Consider the following 21867-nt stretch of genomic DNA (forward strand, 5'->3'; position numbering starts at 1 on the left):
CCTAGCAGGCTTTTGAGTTGTCCACTTGCAGCATTAAGTGTGGCTGTTCCCAGCCGCTGAGCCCCAGAGGTGGCTGCATCTCAGCACCAGGTGAGTTGTCCCCTCGTGACGTTACGTGTGGCCGTTCCCCAGCCGCTGCGCCCCAGAGGTGGCTGCATCTCAGCACCAGGTGAGTTGTCCCCTCGTGACGTTACGTGTGGCCGTTCCCCAGCCGCTGCGCCCCAGAGGTGGCTGCATCTCAGCACCAGGTGAGTTGTCCCCTCGTGACGTTACGTGTGGCCGTTCCCCAGCCGCTGCGCCCCAGAGGTGGCTGCATCTCAGCACCAGGTGAGTTGTCCCCTCGTGACGTTACGTGTGGCCGTTCCCCAGCCGCTGCGCCCCAGAGGTGGCTGCATCTCAGCACCAGGTGAGTTGTCCCCTTGTGACGTTACGTGTGGCCGTTCCCCAGCCGCTGCGCCCCAGAGGTGGCTGCATCTCAGCACCAGGTGAGTTGTCCCCTCGTGACGTTACGTGTGGCCGTTCCCCAGCCGCTGCGCCCCAGAGGTGGCCGGGGGAGCTGTCCTGCCACAGCCACCCGTGGATTAACAGCAGAGCGTTGGCAGGCGGAAAGGGGGTGATCCCACTGCCGGACTGTACTTGTCTCAGGAGCTGCGATCCCTCACCCCCAGGGAACAGCTCCTGGCCCTGGGCTCTTTGTACACAGATGGGGTTGGCCCACTTTGTATAGACGCTGTTATCTAGTGGGTTAGAGCGGGGAGCCCAGACGCCTGGGTTCTCTCCCGGCTCTGGGAGGGGAGCGGGGGCTGGTGGTGAGAGCAGGGGGGGGGGGGCTGGGAGCCCGGACGCCTGGGTTCTCTCCCGGCTCTGGAAGGGCAGTGGGGGCTGGTGGTGAGAGCAGGGGGGGCTGGGAGCCCGGACGCCTGGGTTCTCTCCCGGCTCTGGGAGGGCAGTGGGGGCTGGTGGTTAGAGCAGGGGGGGGGCTGGGAGCCCGGACACCTGGGTTCTCTCCCCAGAGCCGGGGAGGCGGGTAGCATGGCGCATGGGCTGAGCCGAGGGGGTGGCGGGTGTTAAGCACATCCAGGAGTTCAGGAAATAGCCGGGATTCCAGAGCCCAGCTGGCATTTCATTCAAAGGCCCAGATCCAGGCAGCTCCCGCTTCCCTTTAACTGCAAGAGAAAGGGCTCCCCTTGTCAGCACCAGCCCCCCTGCTGAGCCACCGGACGCCTGGGTTCTCTCCCTGGCTTTGGGAGGGGAGTGGGGTCTAGTGGTCAGAACAGGGGGGGCTGGGAGCCAGGACTCCTGGGTTCTCTCCCCAGGTCTGGGAGGGGAGTGGGGGCTGGTGGGTTAGAGCGGGGGTCGGGGGGCTGGGAGCCAGGACTCCTGGCTTCTCTCCCTGGCTCCGGGAGGGGAGTGGGGGCTGGTGGATTAGAGCAGGGGGGGCTGGGAGCCAGGACTCCTGGGTTCTCTCCCCAGGTCTGGGAGGGGAGTGGGGGCTGGTGGGTTAGAGCAGGGGGGGCTGGGAGCCAGGACTCCTGGGTTCTCTCCCCAGCTCCCACTCACTCCAGTCCCCTCCCCTCCGTGTAACCGGCCAGGCGGGGGAGCCAGCCACGCTCCGGCAGCTGGCGATTTGGGGCGCGAGGGCCGATCCGGCCGGCCGGGGCCCACCAGGCCCGAGCAGCGGCGAAGACAAGTCTGGCGTGTCTGTAATCAAGGGGCGTTTCTCGCCGCGTGTGGTTCCTTTCCAGCGCCTGGCTCTGCGCCTTTAAATCCTCCCCCCATTGTTCCCATCTCTTGTGGTTTGAAGCATTTTATCCCAGAGCAGGAGGGATTTTTCCCCCTACCATGTGCAGGCAGGGAAAGAAACCGTGGGCTGGATTTAGCAGCCGCTTTCAGAGGCTTCCCCCCCTCTCCTCGGGAGCAAACTCCCTGGCCTCCCAGAGGTGGGTTTCCCTGCTTAGACTCGCCAGCCAGTCGGAGTTCGAAGAAACGGAGTCAACGTCCAGCTTGGCTTTTGTTAGGCAATAACCCTCGGAAACGCAGGCTCGGCCCCTACAGCTGGGGCCGAAGCGAGAAACCAGCCCACACCTAGTTTGAAACCAACAAATCGGCGTTTACACCTGGTTTGGAACTTAGGAATCGGAGCGTCCAGCTGGTTTGAAACCGAGAGATCCCGGTTGACAATTGGTCTGACGCTTCCAAAGCAAGAGATCAGAGTCTACGAGTGAACTGAAACCGAGACAGCAGCCGTTACGGCTAGTTTGTGACTTGGGAGTTTACAACCAGGCTGAAGCCAAGAGGCAAGAAATCAGGACTGGTTTGAAACGGACGCCGCCGGCAATCGACGCTCGCGGCTGCTGGGGAGCTGAACACGGGAGTTTACACCGGATTTGAAAGGCACGAAAGAAGAATTCGGAGTTGCCGACCGGTCTGGATCTTCCTCCCAAGCGGCGGAAAATAGATCAGAGCCTGACTCCTAGAAGCGGTGACGCCCGGCTCCCAATGAGCGACCTCTCCCTGGAGGAGATGGGTGGTGACAACTGATGGGAACCCTCCGAGGAGCAGAGCGGAGGGGAGAGTTTCCGAGGCAGGAGTCGACCGGCCCGGGCGCCGTGGCCGGGGCAGGGAGCGACCCGCGAGTGGAGCCGAGGGATTGACAAGACGAGGAGGAGGAGGTCGCATCTGGCTGGGAACGGTTGCCAGCGCGGCCCACACGAAATCAGCGCTAGGCAACCGACGAAACCCTCCCGGGAGCGAAGAGGTCGGGGTTTGGCAAAGCCCGAGCTGGGGGAGCGGCTGCCTCTTGCCGCGGCTGCAGCGCGGCCCCCCCGACCCCGAGGAACCCCTGGATTTCGTTTTGGACGAGGGCCCCCCGAGGCCTTGCTGCGTGGCTCAGCCTGCGTGGATGGAAATCCCACGTGGGCTGGGTGTTCTCCCCCCGTCCTCGCTCTGGTTTCGTGGGCGGAGAAGGGGGTAGCGGATTTTGCGGCAAGCCAGCGGCGCGTGGGGCCCAGTGAGCCGACCCCCCCACCCCAGCCTTGGAGAAAACAGCCCCCCACCCGTCCCCATGCCTCCAGCCCGGCGCTGACGGGGGAGCAGGCGTCTGCGCCCCCCTGGCGAAGGAGACCCGCCCTCCGCTCTCTTGCCAGCCTCCGGGTTGGGATCGGACGCCCCTGGCTGAGGATGTGGCCCGAGATCCCCGGGGCTCGGGGGGGCCTGGGACCGGCTCCTGGGGGGGACTGAGTCCCGGAGGGGCGGGAGGGAGGGCTGCAGACATGCAGAGGACCAGTATGATCGGGATCCCCAGCCTGGAGCGAGCCGGATCCTTCTCCCAGCAGTTCAAGGCCACGCGGTTCTCCTATCACCTGGAGAGCGGGGCCGGCGGGCACCGAGCCGGTAAGGGGGGGGGCGTCTTCTGCATTCAGGGGGAACCTGTGTGGGGGTGATTCTCAGGTAGGGAAGGGGATTGGAAGTCCGGACTCCTGGGTTCTCTCCCGGCTCTGGGAGGGGAGTGGGGTCTGGTTGTTAGAGCAGGGGGGACTGGGAGCCAGGACTCCTGGGTTCTCTCCTGGCTGCGGGAGGGGAGTGGGGGCTGGTGGTTAGAGCAGGGGGGACTGGGAGCCAGGACTCCTGGGTTCTCTCCTGGCTCTGGGAGGGGAGGGGAGGGGGGGCTGGTGGTCAGAGCAGGGGGGCTGGGAGCCAGGACTCCTGGGTTCTCTCCTGGCTCCGGGAGGGGAGGGGAGGGGAGGGGAGGGGAGGGGGGGCTGGTGGTCAGAGCGGGGGCGTCTGGGACGCTTTCTGCTGCAGTTTTTGGTGACAGGGGATGTTCAGCCCCCGGGTTTTCGATATTTGTCTCTTTCCTTGGACTCTGCCCTGCCCCCACCCAGTCGGTCCTGCCTCTGGGCACAGGGCATTAGAGCGGCTCCTTGCCCTGGATGGCTGGCGCTGGAAGGGTCCCAGGGTGCTGGGTGGGCAGCCCCTGGCCTGAGACCCTGTCTCATCACTGGGGGAATGGCTCTGTGACCCCCTCCCCTCCCCGAGCCAGGGAGAGAACCCAGGAGTCCTGCCTCCCAGCCCCCCCTGCTCTAACCACCAGCCCCCACTCCCCTCCCAGAGCCGGGGAAAGAACCCAGGAGTCCTGGCTCCCAGCCCCCCCCCCCGCTCTAACCACCAGCCCCCACTCGCCTCCCAGAGCTGGGGAGAGAACCCAGGAATCCTGGCTCCCAGCCTCACCCCCCCCCGACCGAGATCAACCCCTCGTCGTGCCAGGTGCTGCACAAATCCCTGGACTGATCAGGCCCCGACAGTTGCAGAAAACAATTCCTGCCCCAAAGACAGAGGTGGGAGGGGAAACTGAGTCACGGAGGAGCGAAAGGCCTGGCCTAAGGGCAGGTTTATCAGGTCTGGAACAAAGACTCCCGGGGAGGGGGGTGTCTGTGTCGGTGTCGGTCCCGTGCGGACCCAGCGGGAGGGGACTAGCCCGGCTCAGGGGCTGGCTGGCTGTGCTGCCCTCCTCTTGCGACACGTTTCCAGCAAAACAAAACAACCACAATGTTGTTGTTCCCAATGGGCTCAGCTGATTTGGGATGCGGGAGACCCCGTGATTGTTCAGAGGAAGCTTGGTCAGGACTCCTGGGTTCTCATCCCCCCCCCCCGGGAGGGAAGTGGGGCCTAGTGGTTAGCAGCAGGAGCCAGGACTCCTGGGTTCTCTCTCCACCCGGGAGGGGAGTGGGGGCTGGTGGTTAGAGCGGGCGGGGGGGAGCCAGGACTCCTGGGTTCTCTCTCCACCCGGGAGGGGAGTGGGGGCTGGTGGTTAGAGCGGGGGGGGAGCCAGGACTCCTGGGTTCTCTCCCCAGCTCTGGGAGGGCAGTGGGGGGCTGGTGCTTAGCGCGGGGGGGGGGGTGGTCTGGGAGCCAGGATGCCTGGGTTTGGCGGGGGAGGGGCTGAGATGGAATGGCTCAGATTTGTGGTTCAGGCTGCAGTGGTGATATTTGCATATTACCCACACTCCCCTGCATCCCCCCCCCCCTACAGTCCTGGGCAATCTTGACAGGCATCTCTCCTGTCCTGCTGACCCCCTCCCCCCCCACAGGGCCCCTCGCCAGGGCATCAGATCCCTGCCCCAACCTCCTGCACCCCCCACCCCATTTCTGGCTGGTGATGTTCATTAACCCCCTCAAGTCGCTGCTGCACAGGGAGCAGCTAAACTTGGGGGGTCTGTGGGTGTGAGGGGCACCGGCAGGGCTGGGGGGGGAGCAGGGGCTGCAGGTCGGGAGTGAGGGGCACCGGCAGGGCTGGGTGGGGAGCAGGGGCTGCAGGTTAGGAGTGAGGGGCACCGGCAGGGCTGGGGGGGAGCAGGGGCTGCAGGTCGGGAGTGAGGGGCACCGGCAGGGCTGGGGGGGGAGCAGGGGCTGCAGGTCGGGAGTGAGGGGCACCGGCAGGGCTGGGTGGGGAGCAGGGGCTGCAGGTCGGGAGTGAGGGGCACCGGCAGGGCTGGGGGGGAGCAGGGGCTGCAGGTCGGGAGTGAGGGGCACCGGCAGGGCTGGGGGGGGGAGCAGGGGCTGCAGGTCGGGAGTGAGGGGCACCGGCAGGGCTGGGGGGGGGAGCAGGGGCTGCGGGTCAGGAGTGAGGGGCACCGGCAGGGCTGGGGGGGAGAACTGGCTGCAGGACGGGAGAGAGGGGCACCGGCCGGGGGGGGGGGGGAGCAGGGGCTGCAGGTCGGGAGTGAGGGGCACCGGCAGGGCTGGGTGGGGAGCAGGGGCTGCAGGTCGGGAGTGAGGGGCACCGGCAGGGCTGGGGGGGGAGCAGGGGCTGCAGGTCGGGAGTGAGGGGCACCGGCAGGGCGGGGGGGGGGAGCAGGGGCTGCAGGTCGGGAGTGAGGGGCACCGGCAGGGCTGGGGGGGGGAGCAGGGGCTGCGGGTCAGGAGTGAGGGGCACCGGCAGGGCTGGGGGGGGGAGCAGGGGCTGCGGGTCAGGAGTGAGGGGCGCTGGTGGGGGGGTTCTCTGAGCCCTGTCTCTCCCCCACACCCTCAGGCACAGGCGGGTGGGGCGGTGCCAAGGCTGACAAGGTTCTTACTAGGCAGCCAGGTGGGTGAAGTCACTGCCAGCACCCACTGGATTTAAGGTGGCGTCGGGATACCAGGTAGGGCTGCGGGTCGGAAGTGCAGGGCACCGGCAGAGCCGGGGGGGCAGGGGCTGCGGGTCGGGAGTGAGGGGCACCGGCAGAGCCGGGGGGGCAGGGGCTGCGGGTCGGGAGTGAGGGGCACCGGCAGAGCCGGGGGGGCAGGGGCTGCGGGTCGGGAGTGAGGGGCACCGACCGAGCCGGGGGGGGAAGGGGCTGCGGGTCAGGAGTGAGGGGCACGGGCAGGGCTTGGCTGGCAGGGGCTGCGGGTCGGGAGTGAGGGGCACTGGCAAAGCTGCGGGGGCAGGGCTGGGCGAGCAGGGGCTGCGGGTCAGGAGTGAGGGGCACTGGCAGGGCTGGGCTGGCAGGGGCTGCGGGTCGGGAGTGAGGGGCACCACCAATGAGAGACGATACCTCACCTGCCAGCCTGAATAGACAAAGGAAACTGAGGCACAGAGAAATGTGGTTACACAGGAAACCCAGGATAGAACCCAGCCAGCCCCCCACCCCATGGCCAGACGGGAGCTGGTGCCCCCCAGAGGGGACAGGCCCCTGCCCCATTCCCTGCCCCCCTACCCCAGCCAGTGCCCCCCAGAGCTGGATCAGAGCCGGTGCCCCCTACAGGGCAGGGCCCCATGCCCGGTTCCCTCCACCTTAAGCTGCGCTCCGGCCTAGCGGGATCCCGCCTGTTTGTGTCTCCTGGGCAGGGCTGTTGCTAAGATCTGGGATCCCAGCCCCCCTCCCCCCCCCCGACTTCCCCCTTCCTGCCCCGGTCCCAGCGCTGAGAGCAGTGGGGGTGAGTGGGCCTGGGAGCCAGGACTCCTGGGTTCTCTCCCCGGCTCCGGGAGGGGAGTGGGGGCTGGTGGTTAGAGCAGGGGGGGGCTGGGAGCCAGGACTCCTGGGTTCTCTCCCCGGCTCTGGGAGGGGAGTGGGGGCTGGTGGTTAGAGCAGGGGGGCTGGGAGCCAGGACTCCTGGGTTCTCTCCCCGGCTCTGGGAGGGGAGTGGGGGCTGGTGGTTAGAGCAGGGGGGACTGGGACCCGGACTCCTGGGTTCTCTCCCCGGCCCTGGGAGGGGAGTGGGGGCTGGTGGTTAGAGCGGGGGGGGGGGAAGGGCTGGGAGCCCGGACGCCTGGGTCCCCTGTTCCACCCTTCTTCCAAGCTCAGCCGTTTTCTCCTTTGACCTTTGTCCCCCCAGACGAGGGGTGCGCCGTGGGTGGAGGAGGGGAGCTCAGCAGCAGCTGGTGGGGGTTGACCATACTGGGGGGGACCCTGCTAAGGAGCGGCCGGGGGGGGCTGTGGAGAGGTGGGGGAGGGGGTGACACTGGCGGGGGATGGGGGGCAGAAGGACCCCCCCCCCCTCCAACCCAGCCACCTCCCTTCTCTTTTCCAGGCCCCCTGGGCCAGGGCTCCCGGCTGCTGGTCAAGAGTCTGTCCCTGGAGCCGCAAAGCGAACCCTGGCGTCCGGAGACTGCCCAGCGCCTCAGCTCAGACCCTGGGCCCCACAGCGCCGGGGGGGAGCCCCGAACCGCCCTGCCCAGGCGGGCCCCGGGCCCCAAACCACAGGGTGAGTCCCACAGGGCGGGGGCGGGGGGCAGGGGCAGGTGCTGTGGGGATATTGGGGGGCTGGGGGAGGCACTGGGGGGAGGGGGCTGGGGGAGGGGCTGGGCGCTGGCGGGGTCACATTAACCCTTTCCTCACTTTCCTTTTCCAGTCCCGCCCAAGCCAGGTCACCTCCAGAGCGCCCATCCCCCGTGGCCCCCGCCCCCCATCCCCCCACCCCCCTCGCGCCCCCTCCCGGCCAACCCCCGCCTGGGCCCCCGGAGCCCCCTGACGCTGCACCCCGAGGCCCAGGATGGAGCTGGCTCCACGGCCGTCTTGTCCCTCATCGAGAAGTTTGAGAGGTGAGTGCTCCCCCCCCAGAGAACCCAGGCTGCCCCCCAGCCCCGCTCTAACCCGCCAGACCCTGGCCCACCTCCCAGAGAACCCAGGAGTCCGGACTCCCCCCCACCCCTGCTCTAACCCGCCAGACCCTGCCCCCCTCCCAGAGAACCCAGGAGTCCGGACTCCCCCCCACCCCTGCTCTAACCCGCCAGACCCTGCCCCCCTCCCAGAGAACCCAGGAGTCTGGGCTCCCCCCCACCCCTGCTCTAACCCGCCAGACCCTGCCCCCCTCCCAGAGAACCCAGGAGTCTGGGCTCCCCCCCACCCCTGCTCTAACCCGCCAGACCCTGGCCCACCTCCCAGAGAACCCAGGAGTCCGGACTCCCCCCCACCCCTGCTCTAACCCGCCAGACCCTGCCCCCCTCCCAGAGAACCCAGGAGTCCGGACTCCCCCCCACCCCCGCTCTAACCCGCCAGACCCTGGCCCACCTCCCAGAGAACCCAGGAGTCCGGACTCCCCCCCACCCCTGCTCTAACCCGCCAGACCCTGCCCCCCTCCCAGAGAACCCAGGAGTCCTGATTCCCCCCCACCCCTGCTCTAACCCGCCAGACCCTGCCCCCCTCCCAGAGAACCCAGGAGTCTGGGCTCCCCCCCACCCCTGCTCTAACCCGCCAGACCCTGGCCCACCTCCCAGAGAACCCAGGAGTCTGGGCTCCCCCCCACCCCCGCTCTAACCCGCCAGACCCTGCCCCCCTCCCAGAGAACCCAGGAGTCCTGATTCCCCCCCACCCCTGCTCTAACCCGCCAGACCCTGCCCCCCTCCCAGAGAACCCAGGAGTCCGGATTCCCCCCCACCCCTGCTCTAACCCGCCAGACCCTGCCCCCCACCCAGAGAACCCAGGAGTCCGGGCTCCCCCCCACCCCTGCTCTAACCCGCCAGACCCTGCCCCCCTCCCAGAGAACCCAGGAGTCCGGACTCCCCCCCACCCCTGCTCTAACCCGCCAGACCCTGCCCCCCTCCCAGAGAACCCAGGAGTCTGGGCTCCCCCCCACCCCTGCTCTAACCCGCCAGACCCTGCCCCCCGCCCAGAGAAACCAGGAGTCTGGGCTCCCCCCCCACCCCCGCTCTAACCCGCCAGACCCTGCCCCCCTCCCAGAGAACCCAGTAGTCCGGCCGCCCCCCCACCCCTGCTCTAACCCGCCAGACCCTGCCCCCCTCCCAGAGAACCCAGGAGTCTGGGCTCCCCCCCACCCCTGCTCTAACCCGCCAGACCCTGCCCCCCTCCCAGAGAACCCAGGAGTCTGGGCTCCCCCCCACCCCTGCTCTAACCCGCCAGACCCTGCCCCCCTCCCAGAGAACCCAGGAGTCCGGACTCCCCCCCACCCCTGCTCTAACCCGCCAGACCCTGCCCCCCTCCCAGAGAACCCAGGAGTCCTGACTCAGTTTCCCTTCCTCCCGCAGGGACCCTGTAATCCCGACCCCGGAGCAGCCACCCCCAACTGCCAGCCCGGACCCCCCGATCACTGGGGAGGCCGGCGCAGCCGATGTAACCCCCAAGCTGCTGGCGCTTTGGGATCTGCCGGGGGGGCAGGAGTCAGGGCCAGCTGGGTGGGGGGACCAGACCCCCTGCCTGCCCCCCCCGGCCCCCAGCGGGAAACTGGCCAACCGGGACAGCGGCTTTGACAGCATCAGCTCCCCCTCCACCAGCGAGGAGCTGGGCTTCGGGGGGGACGAGGGGCAGGGCGACGGGGGGGGCGTCCCGGGGCCCCCCCCCGGCCCCGACTCCGAGGTGGACAGTGACCTGGACGAGGGGAGCGGGGACGACGGGGAGCCAGGGCCGGGCATGGCCCCCCCCCGGGCTGAGAGAGACAACGGGCCGGAGGTGAGATCTGAGAGCTCCGGCGCCCCCCAGCGCCCGGCCCCACTGCCAGGGGAGAGAGCTGGTGAGGGGGGGTTGGGGCAAGGCAGATCTGAGTGTGTGAGGTGGGGACATGTGGGGCAGAGGCTTGGGGCAGGTGTGTATGGGGTTGATAGCTCTCCCCCCCTCTGCCCCCCCAGCTCACAGCCCCCCAAAAAGCCTTCCACATCGCCAGCGAGCTGCTGCAGACAGAGAAGGCTTACGTCGCCCGGCTGCACCTGCTGGATCAGGTACCAGGAACTGGGGGGCTGGGAGCCAGGACTCCTGGGTTCTCTCCCAGCTCTGGGAGGGGGGTGGGGGCTGGTGGTTAGAGCAGGGGGCGCTGGGAGCCAGGACTCCTGGGTTCTCTCCCAGCCATGGTAGGGGAGTGGGGGCTGGTGGTTAGAGCAGGGGGGGCTGGGAGCCAGGACTCCTGGGTTCTCTCCCAGCTCTGGGAGGGGGGGGGGCTGGTGGTTAGAGCAGGGGGCGCTGGGAGCCAGGACTCCTGGGTTCTCTCCCAGCCCTGGTAGGGGAGTGGGGGCTGGTGGTTAGAGCAGGGGGGGCTGGGAGCCAGACTTTTGATACAGTCTCCCACAGTATTCTTGCCGGCAAGTTACAGAAGTCTGGGCTGGATGAATGGACAGTAAGGTGGATAGAAAACTGGCTAGATGGTCGGGCTCAATGGGTAGTGATCAATGGTTCCATGTCTAGTTGGCAGCCGGTATCAAGTGGAGTGCCCCAAGGGTCGGTGCTGGGGCCGGTTTTGTTCAATATCTTCATTAACGATCTGGAGGATGGTGTGGGCTGCACCCTTAGCAAGTTTGCAGATGACACTAAACTGGGAGGAGTGGTTGATACGCTGGAGGGTAGGGATAGGATACAGAGGGACCTAGACACATTAGAGGATTGGGCCAAAAGAAATCTGATGAGGTTCAACAAGGACAAGTGCAGAGTCCTGCACTTAGGACAGAAGAATCCCAGGCACTGCTACAGACTAGGGACCGAATGGCTGGGCAGCAGTTCTGCAGAAAAGGACCTAGGGGTTACAGTGGACAAAAAGCTGAATATGAGTCAACAGTGTGCCCTTGTTGCCAAGAAGGCTAATGGCATTTTGGGCTGTATAAGTAGGGGCATTTCCAGCAGATCGAGGGATGTGATCATTCCCCTCTACTCAGCACTGGTGAGGCCTCATCTGGAGCACTGTGTCCAGTTTTGGGCCCCACACTACAAGAAGGATGTGGATACATTGGAGAGAGTCCAGCGGAGGGCAACAAAAATGATCAGGGGGCTGGAGCACATGACTTATGAGGAGAGGCTGAGGGAACTGGGGTTGTTTAGCCTGCAGAAGAGAAGAATGAGGGGGGATTTGATAGTTGCTTTCAACTACCTGAAGGGGGGTTCCAAAGAGGATGGATCTAGGCTGGTCTCAGTGGTGGCAGATGACAGAACAAGGAGTAATGGTCTCAAGCTGCAGAGGGGGAGGTTTAGGTTAGGTAATAAGGTAATAATTGGAGACACACCAATCTCCTAGAACTGGAAGGGACCTTGAAAGGTCATTGAGTCCAGCCCCCTGCTTTCACTAGCAGGACCAATTTTTGCCCCAGATCCCTAAGTGGCCCCCTCAAGGATTGAACTCACAACCCTGGGTTTAGCAGGCCAATGCTCAAACCACTGAGCTCTCCCTACCCCCTGGACATTAGGAAAAACTTTTTCACTAGGAGGGTGGTGAAGCACTGGGATGGGTTCCCTGGGGAGGTGGTGGAATCTCCTTCCTTAGAGGTGTTTAAGGTCAGGCTTGACAAAGCCCTGGCTGGGATGATTTAGTTGGGTTTGGTCCTGCTTTGAGCAGGGGGTTGGACTAGATACCTCCTGAGGTCCCTTCCAACCCAGAGATTCTATGATTCCTGGGTTCCATACCCGGCTCCGGGAGGGCAGTGGGGGCTGGTGGGTTAGAGCAGGGGGGGCTGGGAGCCAGGACTCCTGGGTTCTCTCCCAGCCCTGGGAGGGCAGTGGGGGCTGGTAGTCAGAGCAGGGGGGGCTGGGAGCCAGGACTCCTGGGTTCTCTCCCAGCCCTGGGAGGGCAGTGGGGGCTGGTAGTCAGAGCAGGGGGGCTGGGAGCCAGGACTCCTGGGTTCTCTCCCAGCTCTGGGAGGGGAGGGGGCGCTGTGGTGCTCACTGGTCCCCCCCACAGGTGTTCTGTGCCCGTCTCCTGGAGGAAGCCCGCAGCAGAAGCTCTTTCCCCGGCGACGTGGTGATGGGGATTTTCTCCAACATCTGTTCCATCTACTGCTTCCATCAGCAGTTCCTGCTGCCCGAGCTGGAGAAGCGCATGCAGGAATGGTGAGCGAGCTACGGGCCGGGGGGCAGGGCCGGCTGGAGGCCAATTCCCCCGAATCGGGCCCGCGCCCCGTGAGAATCCCTTCCCGGGCTAGAGGCGCCTTTGTCAGTTTCACTCACCCGGCGGCGCTCCGGGTCTTCGGCAGCACTTCGGGGGCGGGTCCTTCAGTGCCGCCGAAGACCCGGAGCAAGTGAAGGACCCGCCGCCGAAGACTCAGAGCGCCGCCCGGGGAGTACAAGCCCCACCTGGTTTTTTACACGTTTGTTTGGTTTTTTTGGTCATCCCTGCCGGGCCCCGTCGAAACTGTTCGAATTGGGCCCCGCACTTCCTAAAGCCGGCCCTGCCGCGGGGTGAGACGTTGCCGAGATGCAGCCACCTCTGGGGCGGGGCGGCTGGGGAACCGCCACACATAACGCCATATGGGGCACTGGCTGGCTCCGGGGAGTGGGGACTGGGACATGGGGCGCCAGCTCTGATCCCCCCCCCCCATGCCCCTCCAGGGACAGGCACCCCTGCATCGGGGACATACTGCAGAAGCTGGCGCCGTTTCTCAAGATGTACGGGGAGTATGTCAAGAACTTCGACCGGGCCATGGAGCTCGTCAACACCTGGATGGAGCGATCCGCCCACTTCAAGCTGATTGTCCACCAGATCCAGGTGAGGAACCCAGGCATCCGGGCTCCCAGCCCCCCCTGCTCTAACCACTAGACCCCATTGCCTTCCCAGAGCCGGGGAGAGAACCCAGGAGTCCTGGCTCCCAGCCCCCTGCTCTAACCACCAAACCCCACTGCCCTCCCAGAGCCGGGGAGAGAACCCAGGAGTCCTGGCTCCCAGCCCCCTGCTCTAACCACCAGCCCCCACTGCCCTCCCAGAGCCGGGGAGAGAACCCAGGAGTCCTGGCTCCCAGCCCCCTGCTCTAACCACCAGCCCCCACTGCCCTCCCAGAGCCGGGGAGAGAACCCAGGCGTCCTAGCTCCCAGCCCCCCTTTGCAGATGGAGGAGGCCTGCGGGAATCTCACCCTGCAGCACCACATGCTGGAGCCCGTCCAGAGGATCCCCCGTTACGAGCTTCTGCTGAAGGATTATCTGCAGCGCCTGCCCCCCGGCGCCCCGGACAGCAGGGACGCAGAGAGTGAGTGGGGCACTGGGGTGTCCGGAGGGGCTGGCTGGGGGGCTGGGCGAGGGCTCCATGGGTGTTGGGGGGGGCCGGGCTGCTCTGGGGGAATCGGGGGGGGCTGGCTGAGTGGGGGGTCTCTGTGGGTATCTGGGGAGGGGGCAGGCTAGGCAGGGGGCTCTGTGGTGTTCGGGGAGCTGGGCGAGGGGGCTCTGGGGGTGTCTGGGGGGCAGGCTGGGCGGGGGGGGTGTCTCTCCTGGACTCACCCCATCTCTCTGCCCCGATCGCAGAGTCCCTGCAGCTGATTGCGACGGCAGCAGAGCATTCGAACGCCGCCATCCGCAAAATGGTAGGATGGGGTCCGAGTGCGAGTCCCGGCCTGGGCGCTAGGGGGCTCTGTGCTGCGGGGGACGGGGCAGGGCTGCGTAGGGGGTGACTGGGTACCACGGGGCTGGCCCGTCCAGCACTGAGATGCAGCCAGCGACGGGGCTGGGCGGCTGGGAACAGCCACACACAACGCTGCATGGGGAGGGCTTGCGAGATGCAGCCACCTCTGGGGCGGGGCGGCTGGGAACCGCCCCACATAACACCTGACAGGGAGGCTCCCCCGGCCCCAAGATGCCAGCTGGGGGGCAGGGTGGCTGCCAGGCTGTGGGTCAGGACCGACCCCCGTTCTCGCCCCCAGGAACGGATGCACTCCTTGCTGAAGGTGTACGAGCTGCTGGGCGGGGAGGAGGACATCGTTAGCCCCACTAACGAGCTCATTAAGGAAGGCCACATCCTCAAGCTGTCGGCCAAGAATGGGACCACACAGGACCGGTACCTGATCCTGGTGAGAGACCCCGGGGCAGGCTGCCCGGGGCTGGGAGGGGGCCCTCTGACCCCTGGGTGGTTGGGGGGGGCTGGCTGGGTGACCTCTGACCCCATAGTAGTTGGGGGGCTGGGTGACCTCTGACCCCATAGTAGTTGGGGGGCTGGGTGACCTCTGACCCCCTCTCTACCCGCTTCTCCCCAGTTCAACGATCGGCTGTTGTGCTGCGTCCCGAAACTGCGTCTCCTCGGCCAGAAATTCGGGGTCCGGGCCCGGATCGACGTGGAGGGGATGGAGGTGGGTGGGGAGCGTGGCCCCCAGGCCCCTGTGCCCCGGTATCCCCCCCTCCCCTGGGTGCCTGTGCCCCAGTATCCCCCCTCCCCTGGACCCCTGTGCCCTGGTACCCCCCCTCCCCGGGCCCCAGTATCCCCCTGGGCCCCTGTGCCCCAGCATCCCCCCTTCCCCCCACTGCCCCAGTATCCTGCCCCCCCAGATCAGGGGGGTCGGTGGGGGGTTTCTGACCCGGGTGCTCCAGTCCCAGCGTCTCTGTCCCGCAGGTGAAGGAGTCGAGCGGCATCAACCTGCCCCAGACCTTCCTGGTGTCGGGGAAGCAGCGCTCGCTGGAGCTGCAGGCGAGGTAGGGGGACCCCCCCTGGAATCCCCCCTGCACCTCCCGGTATCCCCCCTGTGTCCCCGATATCCCCCTGCCTCTCCCCGGTCTCCCCCCTGCGCCCCCAATATCCCCCCTGCCCCCCGATATCCCCCTGCCTCTCCCCGGTCTCCTCCCTGCACCCCCGGTATCCCCCCTGTGCCCCCGATATCCCCCTGGCTCTCCCCGGTATCCCCCCTGTGCCCCCGATATCCCCCTGCCTCTCCCCGGTATCCCCCCCTCGCCCCCTATATCCCCCCCGCGACCCCTTTATCCCCTGCCTCTCCCCGGTATCCCCCCTGCGCCCCCGGTATCCTCCCTGCACCCCCGATATCCCCCCTGTGCCCCTGATATCCCCCTGCCTCTCCCCGGTCTCCTCCCTGTGCCCCCGATACCCCCCTGTGCCCCCGATATCCCCCGGCGTCTCCCCGGTCTCCCCCCTGCACCCCCGATATCCCCCCTGCACCCCCAATATCCCCCTGTGCTCCCGATATCCCCCCTGCGCCCCCGATATCCCCCTGCCTCTCCCCGGTATCCCCCCTGTGCCCCCGGTATCCCCCTGTGCCCCCGGTATCCCCCTGCCTCTCCCTGGTCTCCCCCCCACCCCCCGGTATCTGCCCTGCTCCCCCCAATATCCCCCCAGCCTGGTGTCCCCTCTGCCTCCCTCCACAGCCTGGTTATTCCCTCCCCCCGTCTACCCCACCCCCATTAACGCCCCCCCCGTGTTCCTGTTTCTGCCCTTTAGGACGGAGGAGGAGAAACGCGACTGGATCCAGGTACCTGGGGGCCGTGGGACCGTCCCCCTTCCCCCAGCATGGGGTCGATCCGGGGGGGGCAGGGTGGAGGGGGGAATTCAGCTCAGGGTCACCTCTCTACTGCCCCCCGCAGCTCTTCCCAACCCCCTATGAGTGGGGAGGGTCCAGGGCCGCGGAGGGGGGCTGCCGGGGGAGGGGCACCTCCCTCCCCGTCTCATTCCCCTGCCCCCCAGGCAATTCGGGCCACGATCCTGAAGCTGGAGCAGATGCCGGTGGGAGCTGCCCCCCGGGAAGAGGAAGAGCCTTGGGCTGGATCGCCGGTGAGCGCACACGCGTGTGTACGTGTGTCTCTGTGTGCGTGTGTGGATGGATGAGTGTGGGCGGGACCTGGGGGTGCAAGGGCGGGACCTGTGTGTGTGCGCGCGCGCGAGGGCAGGACCGGTGTGCGTGTGCGAGGGCGGGACCTGGGGCTGTGTGTGCGAGGGCAGGACCGGTGTGCGCGTGCGAGGGCGGGACCTGGGGCTGTGTGTGCGAGGGCGGGACCTGGGGCTGTGTGCGAGGGCGGGACCTGGGGCTGTGTGTGCGAGGGCAGGACCGGTGTGCGCGTGCAAGGGCGGGACCTGGGGCTGTGCGTGCACGAGGGCGGGACCTGGGGCTGTGTGTGCGAGAGAGACCTGGGGGTGCGCGTGCGAGGGCAGGACCTGGGGCTGCGAGGGCGAGATCTGGGGCTGCGTGTGTGAGGGCGGGACCTGGGGCTGTGCGTGCAAGGGAGAGACCTGGGGGTGCACGTGCGAGGGCAGGATCGGTGTGTGCACGTGCGAGGGCAGGACCGGTGTGCGCGTGCGAGGCCCCCGTGTCGCTGTCCCCGTGCAGGGCCGGGAGCTGGGGCGCCGGGCGCCGACGCCGATCCGGGAGAAGGAGGTGACGCTCTGCATGCGGTGCCAGGAGCCCTTCGCCGCCCTCACCAGACGCCGCCACCACTGCCGGGCCTGCGGCCGCGTGAGTCCCGGGGGCTGGGAACGGGATGGGGGGCTGGCAGGGGGGAGGGGCCCAGGGACCCCGGGACCCCCTGGCTGGGCTGTCCCCCCCCCGGTCTCACGCTCCCCCCCCGGCCCCCCAGGTGGTCTGCGGGAAATGCTCCGAGTTCCGGGCCCGGCTTCTCTACGACAACAACCGGCCCAACCGGGTCTGCGGGGGCTGCTTCGCCGCGCTGCACGGCCCCCCCGGGACCCCCGGCCCCCCACCGCGCCGCCGCTCCATCCTGGAGGTGAGTCCCCCCCAGAACCCCCGGTCCGCCCCCATCCTGGAGATGAGTGCCCCCCCCGCTGTGCCCCCCCAACCCCCAGCCCGCCCCCCCCATCCTGGAGGTGAGCCCCCCCACTGTGCCCCCCAGCTCTCCCCCCTGGCCGCTCCATCCTCGAGGTGAGCCCCCCCCAGGACCCCCGGCCCCTCACCGCGCCGCCGCTCCATCCTCGAGGTGAGTCCCCCCCAGAACCCCTGGCCCGCCCCCCGGTCCGCCCCCATCCTGGAGATGAGTGCCCCCCCCCGCTGTGCCCCCCCAGCCCCCACCCTGCCGCCCCCCCCAGAACCCCTGGCCCCCACATCCTTGAGGTGAGCCCCCCCTGCTGTGCCCCCCCAAACCCCCAGCCCCCCACTCCGCCGCCCCCCCATCCTGGAGGTGAGCCCCCCCGCTGTGCCCCCAGCTCTCCCCCCTGGCCACTCCATCCTCAAGGTGAGCCCCCCCCCGGGACCCCCGGCCCCCCACCCCGCCGCCCCCCATCCTGGAGGTGAGCCCCCCACCCCCTCGCAGCCCCCCCGGCCCTACCGGCTCTTTCTGCCCCCGCAGAAGCAGGCGTCGGAGGCGGCCGAGCGCAGCGTCGTCTGCAGCTTCCTGCACTACATGGAGCCGGGCGCCAAGGCCTGGCACAAAGGCTGGTTCGTCGTCCCGCAGAGCGAACCCCTGGTGCTCTACGTCTACGGGGCCCCCCAGGTAGGGCACCGCCCCCCCCACCCACCAGTGCCCCCCCGCCTGCCCCGCAGCCCCCCACAGCCCCTGCCTGTGCCCCCCCGCCTGCCCCGCAGCCCCTGCCTGTGCCCCCCCGCCTGCCCCACAGCCCCTGCCTGTGCCCCCCGCAGCCCCTGCCTGTGCCCCCCCGCCTGCCCCGCAGCCCCCCACAGCCCCTGCCTGTGCCCCCCCCGCCCGCCCCGCAGCCACTGCCTGTGCCCCCCCCGCCTGCCCCACAGCCCCTGCCTGTGCCCCCCGCAGCCCCTGCCTGTGCCCCCCACGCCTGCCCCACAGCCCCTGCCTGTGCCCCCCACAGCCCCAGCCAGTGCCCCCCACGCCCGCCCCGCAGCCCCTGCCTGTGCCCCCCACCCCCGCCCCCCCGCCCCTGCCCGTGCCCCCCCCGCCCGCCCCCCCGCCCCTGCCTGTGCCCCCCGCAGCCCCTGCCTGTGCCCCCCCCGCCCGCCCCACAGCCCCTGCCTGTGCCCCCCCGCCCGCCCCTGCCTGGGCCCCCCCCCCTGCCCCACAGCCCCTGCCAGTGCCCCCCCGCCGGCCCCACAGCCCCTGCCTGTGCCCCCCCGCCGGCCCCGCTGCCCCTGCCTGTGCCCCCCCCAGCCCCTGCCTGTGCCCCCCCCGCCCGCCCCGCAGCCCCTGCCAGTGCCCCCCACAGCCCCTGCCTGTGCCGCCCGCCCCGCCCTGCCTGTGCCCCCCACGCCCGCCCCACAGCCCCTGCCTGTGCCCCCCCTGCCCGCCCCCCAGCCCCTGACTGTGCCCCCCACGCCCGCCCCACAGCCCCTGCCTGTGCCCCCCACAGCCCCTGCCTGTGCCCCCCCGCCTGCCCCACAGCCCCTGCCAGTGCCCCCCACGCCCGCCCCACAGCCCCTGCCAGTGCCCCCCACGCCCGCCCCGCCCTGCCTGTGCCCCCCCAGTCCGCCCCACAGCCCGCCACGCCCCACAGCCCCTGCCTGTGCCCCCCCCGCCCGCCCCGCAGCCCCTGCCTGTGCCCCCCACGCCCGCCCCGCCCTGCCTGTGCCCCCCACGCCCGCCCCACAGCCCCTGCCTGTGCCCCCCACTCCCGCCCCACAGCCCCTGCCAGGCCCCCCCACAGCCCCTGCCTGTGCCCCCCACGCCCGCCCCACAGCCCCTGCCTGTGCCCCCCCGCCTGCCCCGCCCTGCCTGTGCCCCCCCGCCTGCCCCCCAGCCCGTGCCGTTGCGCCCTCAAGCCCCTGCCTGTGCCCCCCCGCCGGCCCCACAGCCCCTGCCTGTGCCCCCCGCAGCCCCTGCCTGTGCCCCCCCGCACGCCCCGCAGCCCCTGCCTGTGCCCCCCGCAGCCCCTGCCTGTGCCCCCCCGCCCGCCCCGCAGCCCCTGCCTGTGCCCCCCCGCCTGCCCCACAGCCCCTGCCTGTGCCCCCCCCCCGGCCCTGCCTGTGCCCCCCACGCCCGCCCCACAGCCCCTGCCTGTGCCCCCCCGCCAGCCCCGCAGCCCCCCAGAGCCCCCGTCCGTGCTCCCGACGCCCGCCCCACAGCCCCTGCCAGTGCCCCCCACGCCCGCCCCGCCCGTGCCCCCCACGCCTGCCCCACAGCCCCTGCCAGTGCCGCTGACACCCCACAGCCCCTGCCAGTGCCGCCCACAGCCCCTGCCTGTGGCCCCCACGCCCGCCCCGCAGCCCCTGCCTGTGCCCCTGACACCCCCACAGCCCCTGCCAGTGCCCTCACTCCCGTCCTGCAGCCCCTGCCAGTGCCCCCCCCGCCCGCCCCACAGCCCCTGCCAGTGCCCCTGATGCCCCCTGCCAGTGCCCCCCACGCCCGACCCGCAGCCCCTGCCTGTGCCCCCGATACCCGCCCCGCAGCCCCTGCCAGTGCCCCTGATGCCCCACAGCCCCTGCCTGTGCCCCCCACGCCCACCCCCCAGCCCCTGCCAGTGCCCCCTGCAGCCCCTGCCTGTGCCCCCCCGCCTGCCCCCCCGCCCCGCCCGCTGCCCCCCGCAGCCCCGGCCTGTGCCCCCCCGCCTGCCCCCCAGCCCCTGCCTGTGCCCCCCCGCAGCCCCTGCCTGTGCCCCCCACGCCCGCCCCACAGCCCCTGCCTGTGCCCCCCACGCCCGCCCCACAGCCCCTGCCTGTGCCCGACACCCCCACAGCCCCTGCCAGTGCCCTCACTCCCGACCTGCAGCCCCTGCCAGTGCCCTCACTCCCGACCTGCAGCCCCCGCCTGCCCCGCAGCCCCTGCCTGTGCCCCCCCGCCTGCCCCACAGCCCCTGCCTGTGCCCCCCACGCCCGCCCCGCCCTGCCTGTGCCCCCCACGCCTGCCCCACAGCCCCTGCCTGTGCCCCCCGCAGCCCCTGCCTGTGCCCCCCCGCCTGCCCCACAGCCCCTGCCTGTGCCCCCCACGCCCGCCCCACAGCCCCTTCCGGTGCCCCCCACTCCCGCCCCGCCTGTGCCCCCCACGCCTGCCCCACAGCCCCTGCCAGTGCCCCCCCGCCTGCCCCGCAGCCCCTGCCTGTGCCCCCCACGCCCGCCCCGCCCGTGCCCCCCCTGCCTGTCCCACAGCCCCTGCCTGTGCCCCCCCGCAGCCCCTGCCTGTGCCCCCCCGCAGCCCCTGCCTGTGCCCCCCACGCCTGCCCCACAGCCCCTGCCAGTGCCCCCCGCCTGCCCCGCAGCCCCTGCCTGTGCCCCCCACGCCCGCCCCGCCCGTGCCCCCCACGCCCGCCCCGCAGCCCCCGCCAGTGCCCCCCCGCCGTCCCCGCAGCCCCTGCCTGTGCCCCCCACGCCCGCCCCGCCCTGCCTGTGCCCCCCACGCCTGTCCCACAGCCCCGGCCGGCGCCCCCCGCAGCCCCTGCCTGTGCCCCCCCGCCTGCCCCTCCGGCCCTGCCTGTGCCCCCCCGCAGCCCCTGCCTGTGCCGCCCCGGCCGGCCCCACAGCCCCTGCCTGTGCCCCCCACGCCCGCCCCGCCCGTGCCCCCCACGCCTGCCCCACAGCCCCTGCCAGTGCCCCCCACGCCCGTCCCGCAGCCCCTGCCTGTGCCCCTGACACCCCACAGCCCCTGCCAGTGCCCTCACTCCCGACCTGCAGCCCCTGCCAGTGCCCCTGATGCCCCATAGCCCCTGCCTGTGCCCCCCACGCCTGCCCCACAGCCCCTGCCTGTGCCCCCCACGCCCGCCCCACAGCCCGCCACGCCCCACAGCCCCTGCCAGTGCCCCCCACGCCCGACCCGCAGCCCCTGCCTGTGCCCCCGATACCCGCCCCGCAGCCCCTGCTAGCCCAGCTGCTGACCCCCGTCTCTCCGCCCCCCAGGACGTGAAGGCCCAGCGCAGCCTCCCGCTGATCGGCTTCGAGGTGACGGGCCCGGAGCCGGGTGCGCGGCTCGACCGGCGTCACTCGTTCGCCATCCGCCAGAGCCAGCTGCGCTGGCAGTTCGGCGCCGAGTCGGAGGGGCTGCAGCGGCGCTGGATGGAGGCCCTGAGCCGGGCCGGGCGGGGGGAGCTGCCCCCCGGGCCTGGGCCCATCCCCGAGGCCGAGGAGGGGGCCGAGGGCACCTGACGGCACCGGGGGGCTGGACTGGACACCCCCCCCCCCCAACGAACGATACTTGAACTGTCCTCAGGCACTTTGAGACGCCCCCTCGCGGGGCATCGCCTCAGCGCTGGGCTCCTGGCAAGCCCCCCGCGGGCACCGGCTCCCATCCCGCGCCGGGGCGGGGACTGGCTGACTGGGGGGGGCAGGGAATGGGGCCTGTCCCTCCCCCTCCATCCCTTCATGCACCGGGCAGAACCCCCCCAAGTTCAGGCCCAGCCGTTACGTGGTGTAACCCCCCCCTTTGTTCAGCTGCGACCTGCCCCCCCCCCCCCCCGGCGGGATCTACGTGCCGGCTCACTCCCGTCTCATGCGGCGCGCACCAGGGCCGGGGACACGCTTAGCACACGACTATTTTATTGTTGCTGACATGCAGTGGCTGGCCACTAGGGGCGGCCTCGCGTCCACGGGGGCGCCCCGACTCCCCCCCCCATTTTCCAGCGTCCCTGGGAGCCGGGCGTTGTTCTTAAAGCGCCGTCAGCGGATTTCTTAATACAGGTTTGGTTTTGTTCGGGTCGTTTCGTTTTCAACCAAGGTGCAGGGAATGGGGGGCATCTCCTCTAGGGGGCGCCAGCGCCCATCCACCCTAGGGCGGGGACTGGCTGGCTCAGGGGGGCAGGGAATGGGGGGGTGTCGCCTCCCATCCGGCCCTAGGGCGGGGACTGGCTGGCTCAGGGGGGCAGGGAATGGGGGGGTGTCCCCTCCCATCCGGCCCTAGGGCAGGGACTGGC

The 21867-nt window shown here is 70.0% G+C and overlaps 1 protein-coding gene across 2 annotated transcripts; it reads left to right on the plus strand.

The window, feature by feature from the left end:
- The first annotated feature begins 1491 nt into the window (after nucleotides 1–1491).
- On the plus strand, nucleotides 1492–21652 carry FGD1 (FYVE, RhoGEF and PH domain containing 1). 2 transcript variants are annotated; one of them, XM_045000372.1, is made up of 18 exons: nucleotides 1492–3393; nucleotides 7509–7682; nucleotides 7830–8019; nucleotides 9463–9883; nucleotides 10060–10149; nucleotides 12090–12238; nucleotides 12737–12893; nucleotides 13230–13368; nucleotides 13641–13699; nucleotides 14036–14182; nucleotides 14366–14458; nucleotides 14719–14798; nucleotides 15556–15586; nucleotides 15799–15885; nucleotides 16439–16564; nucleotides 16686–16832; nucleotides 17418–17555; nucleotides 20858–21652. In XM_045000372.1, exons 1-18 carry the CDS (start codon nucleotides 3273–3275, stop codon nucleotides 21101–21103), a joined length of 2595 nt encoding a protein of 864 aa, XP_044856307.1. In that variant the 5' UTR covers nucleotides 1492–3272; the 3' UTR covers nucleotides 21104–21652. The 2 variants fall into 2 exon arrangements, with proteins under 2 accessions (XP_044856307.1, XP_044856306.1); XM_045000371.1 differs by having other exon boundaries at nucleotides 1493–3393; nucleotides 17412–17555.
- The last annotated feature ends 215 nt before the right edge of the window (nucleotides 21653–21867 follow it).

Source organism: Mauremys mutica, unplaced genomic scaffold (assembly GCF_020497125.1).
Source record: "Mauremys mutica isolate MM-2020 ecotype Southern unplaced genomic scaffold, ASM2049712v1 000298F_np12_obj, whole genome shotgun sequence".
In the NCBI taxonomy this organism is placed as follows: Eukaryota; Metazoa; Chordata; order Testudines; family Geoemydidae; genus Mauremys; species Mauremys mutica.

Coding starts and splice junctions, on each gene's coding strand:
- FGD1 (XM_045000371.1), top strand. CDS start 3,273: ATGCAGAGGACCAGTATGATCGGGATCCCCAGCCTGGAGCGAGCCGGA. Junction 7,683..7,829: donor CCCGGGCCCCAAACCACAGG/GTGAGTCCCACA, acceptor TTCCTTTTCCAG/TCCCGCCCAAGCCAGGTCAC. Junction 12,894..13,229: donor TGATTGTCCACCAGATCCAG/GTGAGGAACCCA, acceptor CCCCCTTTGCAG/ATGGAGGAGGCCTGCGGGAA.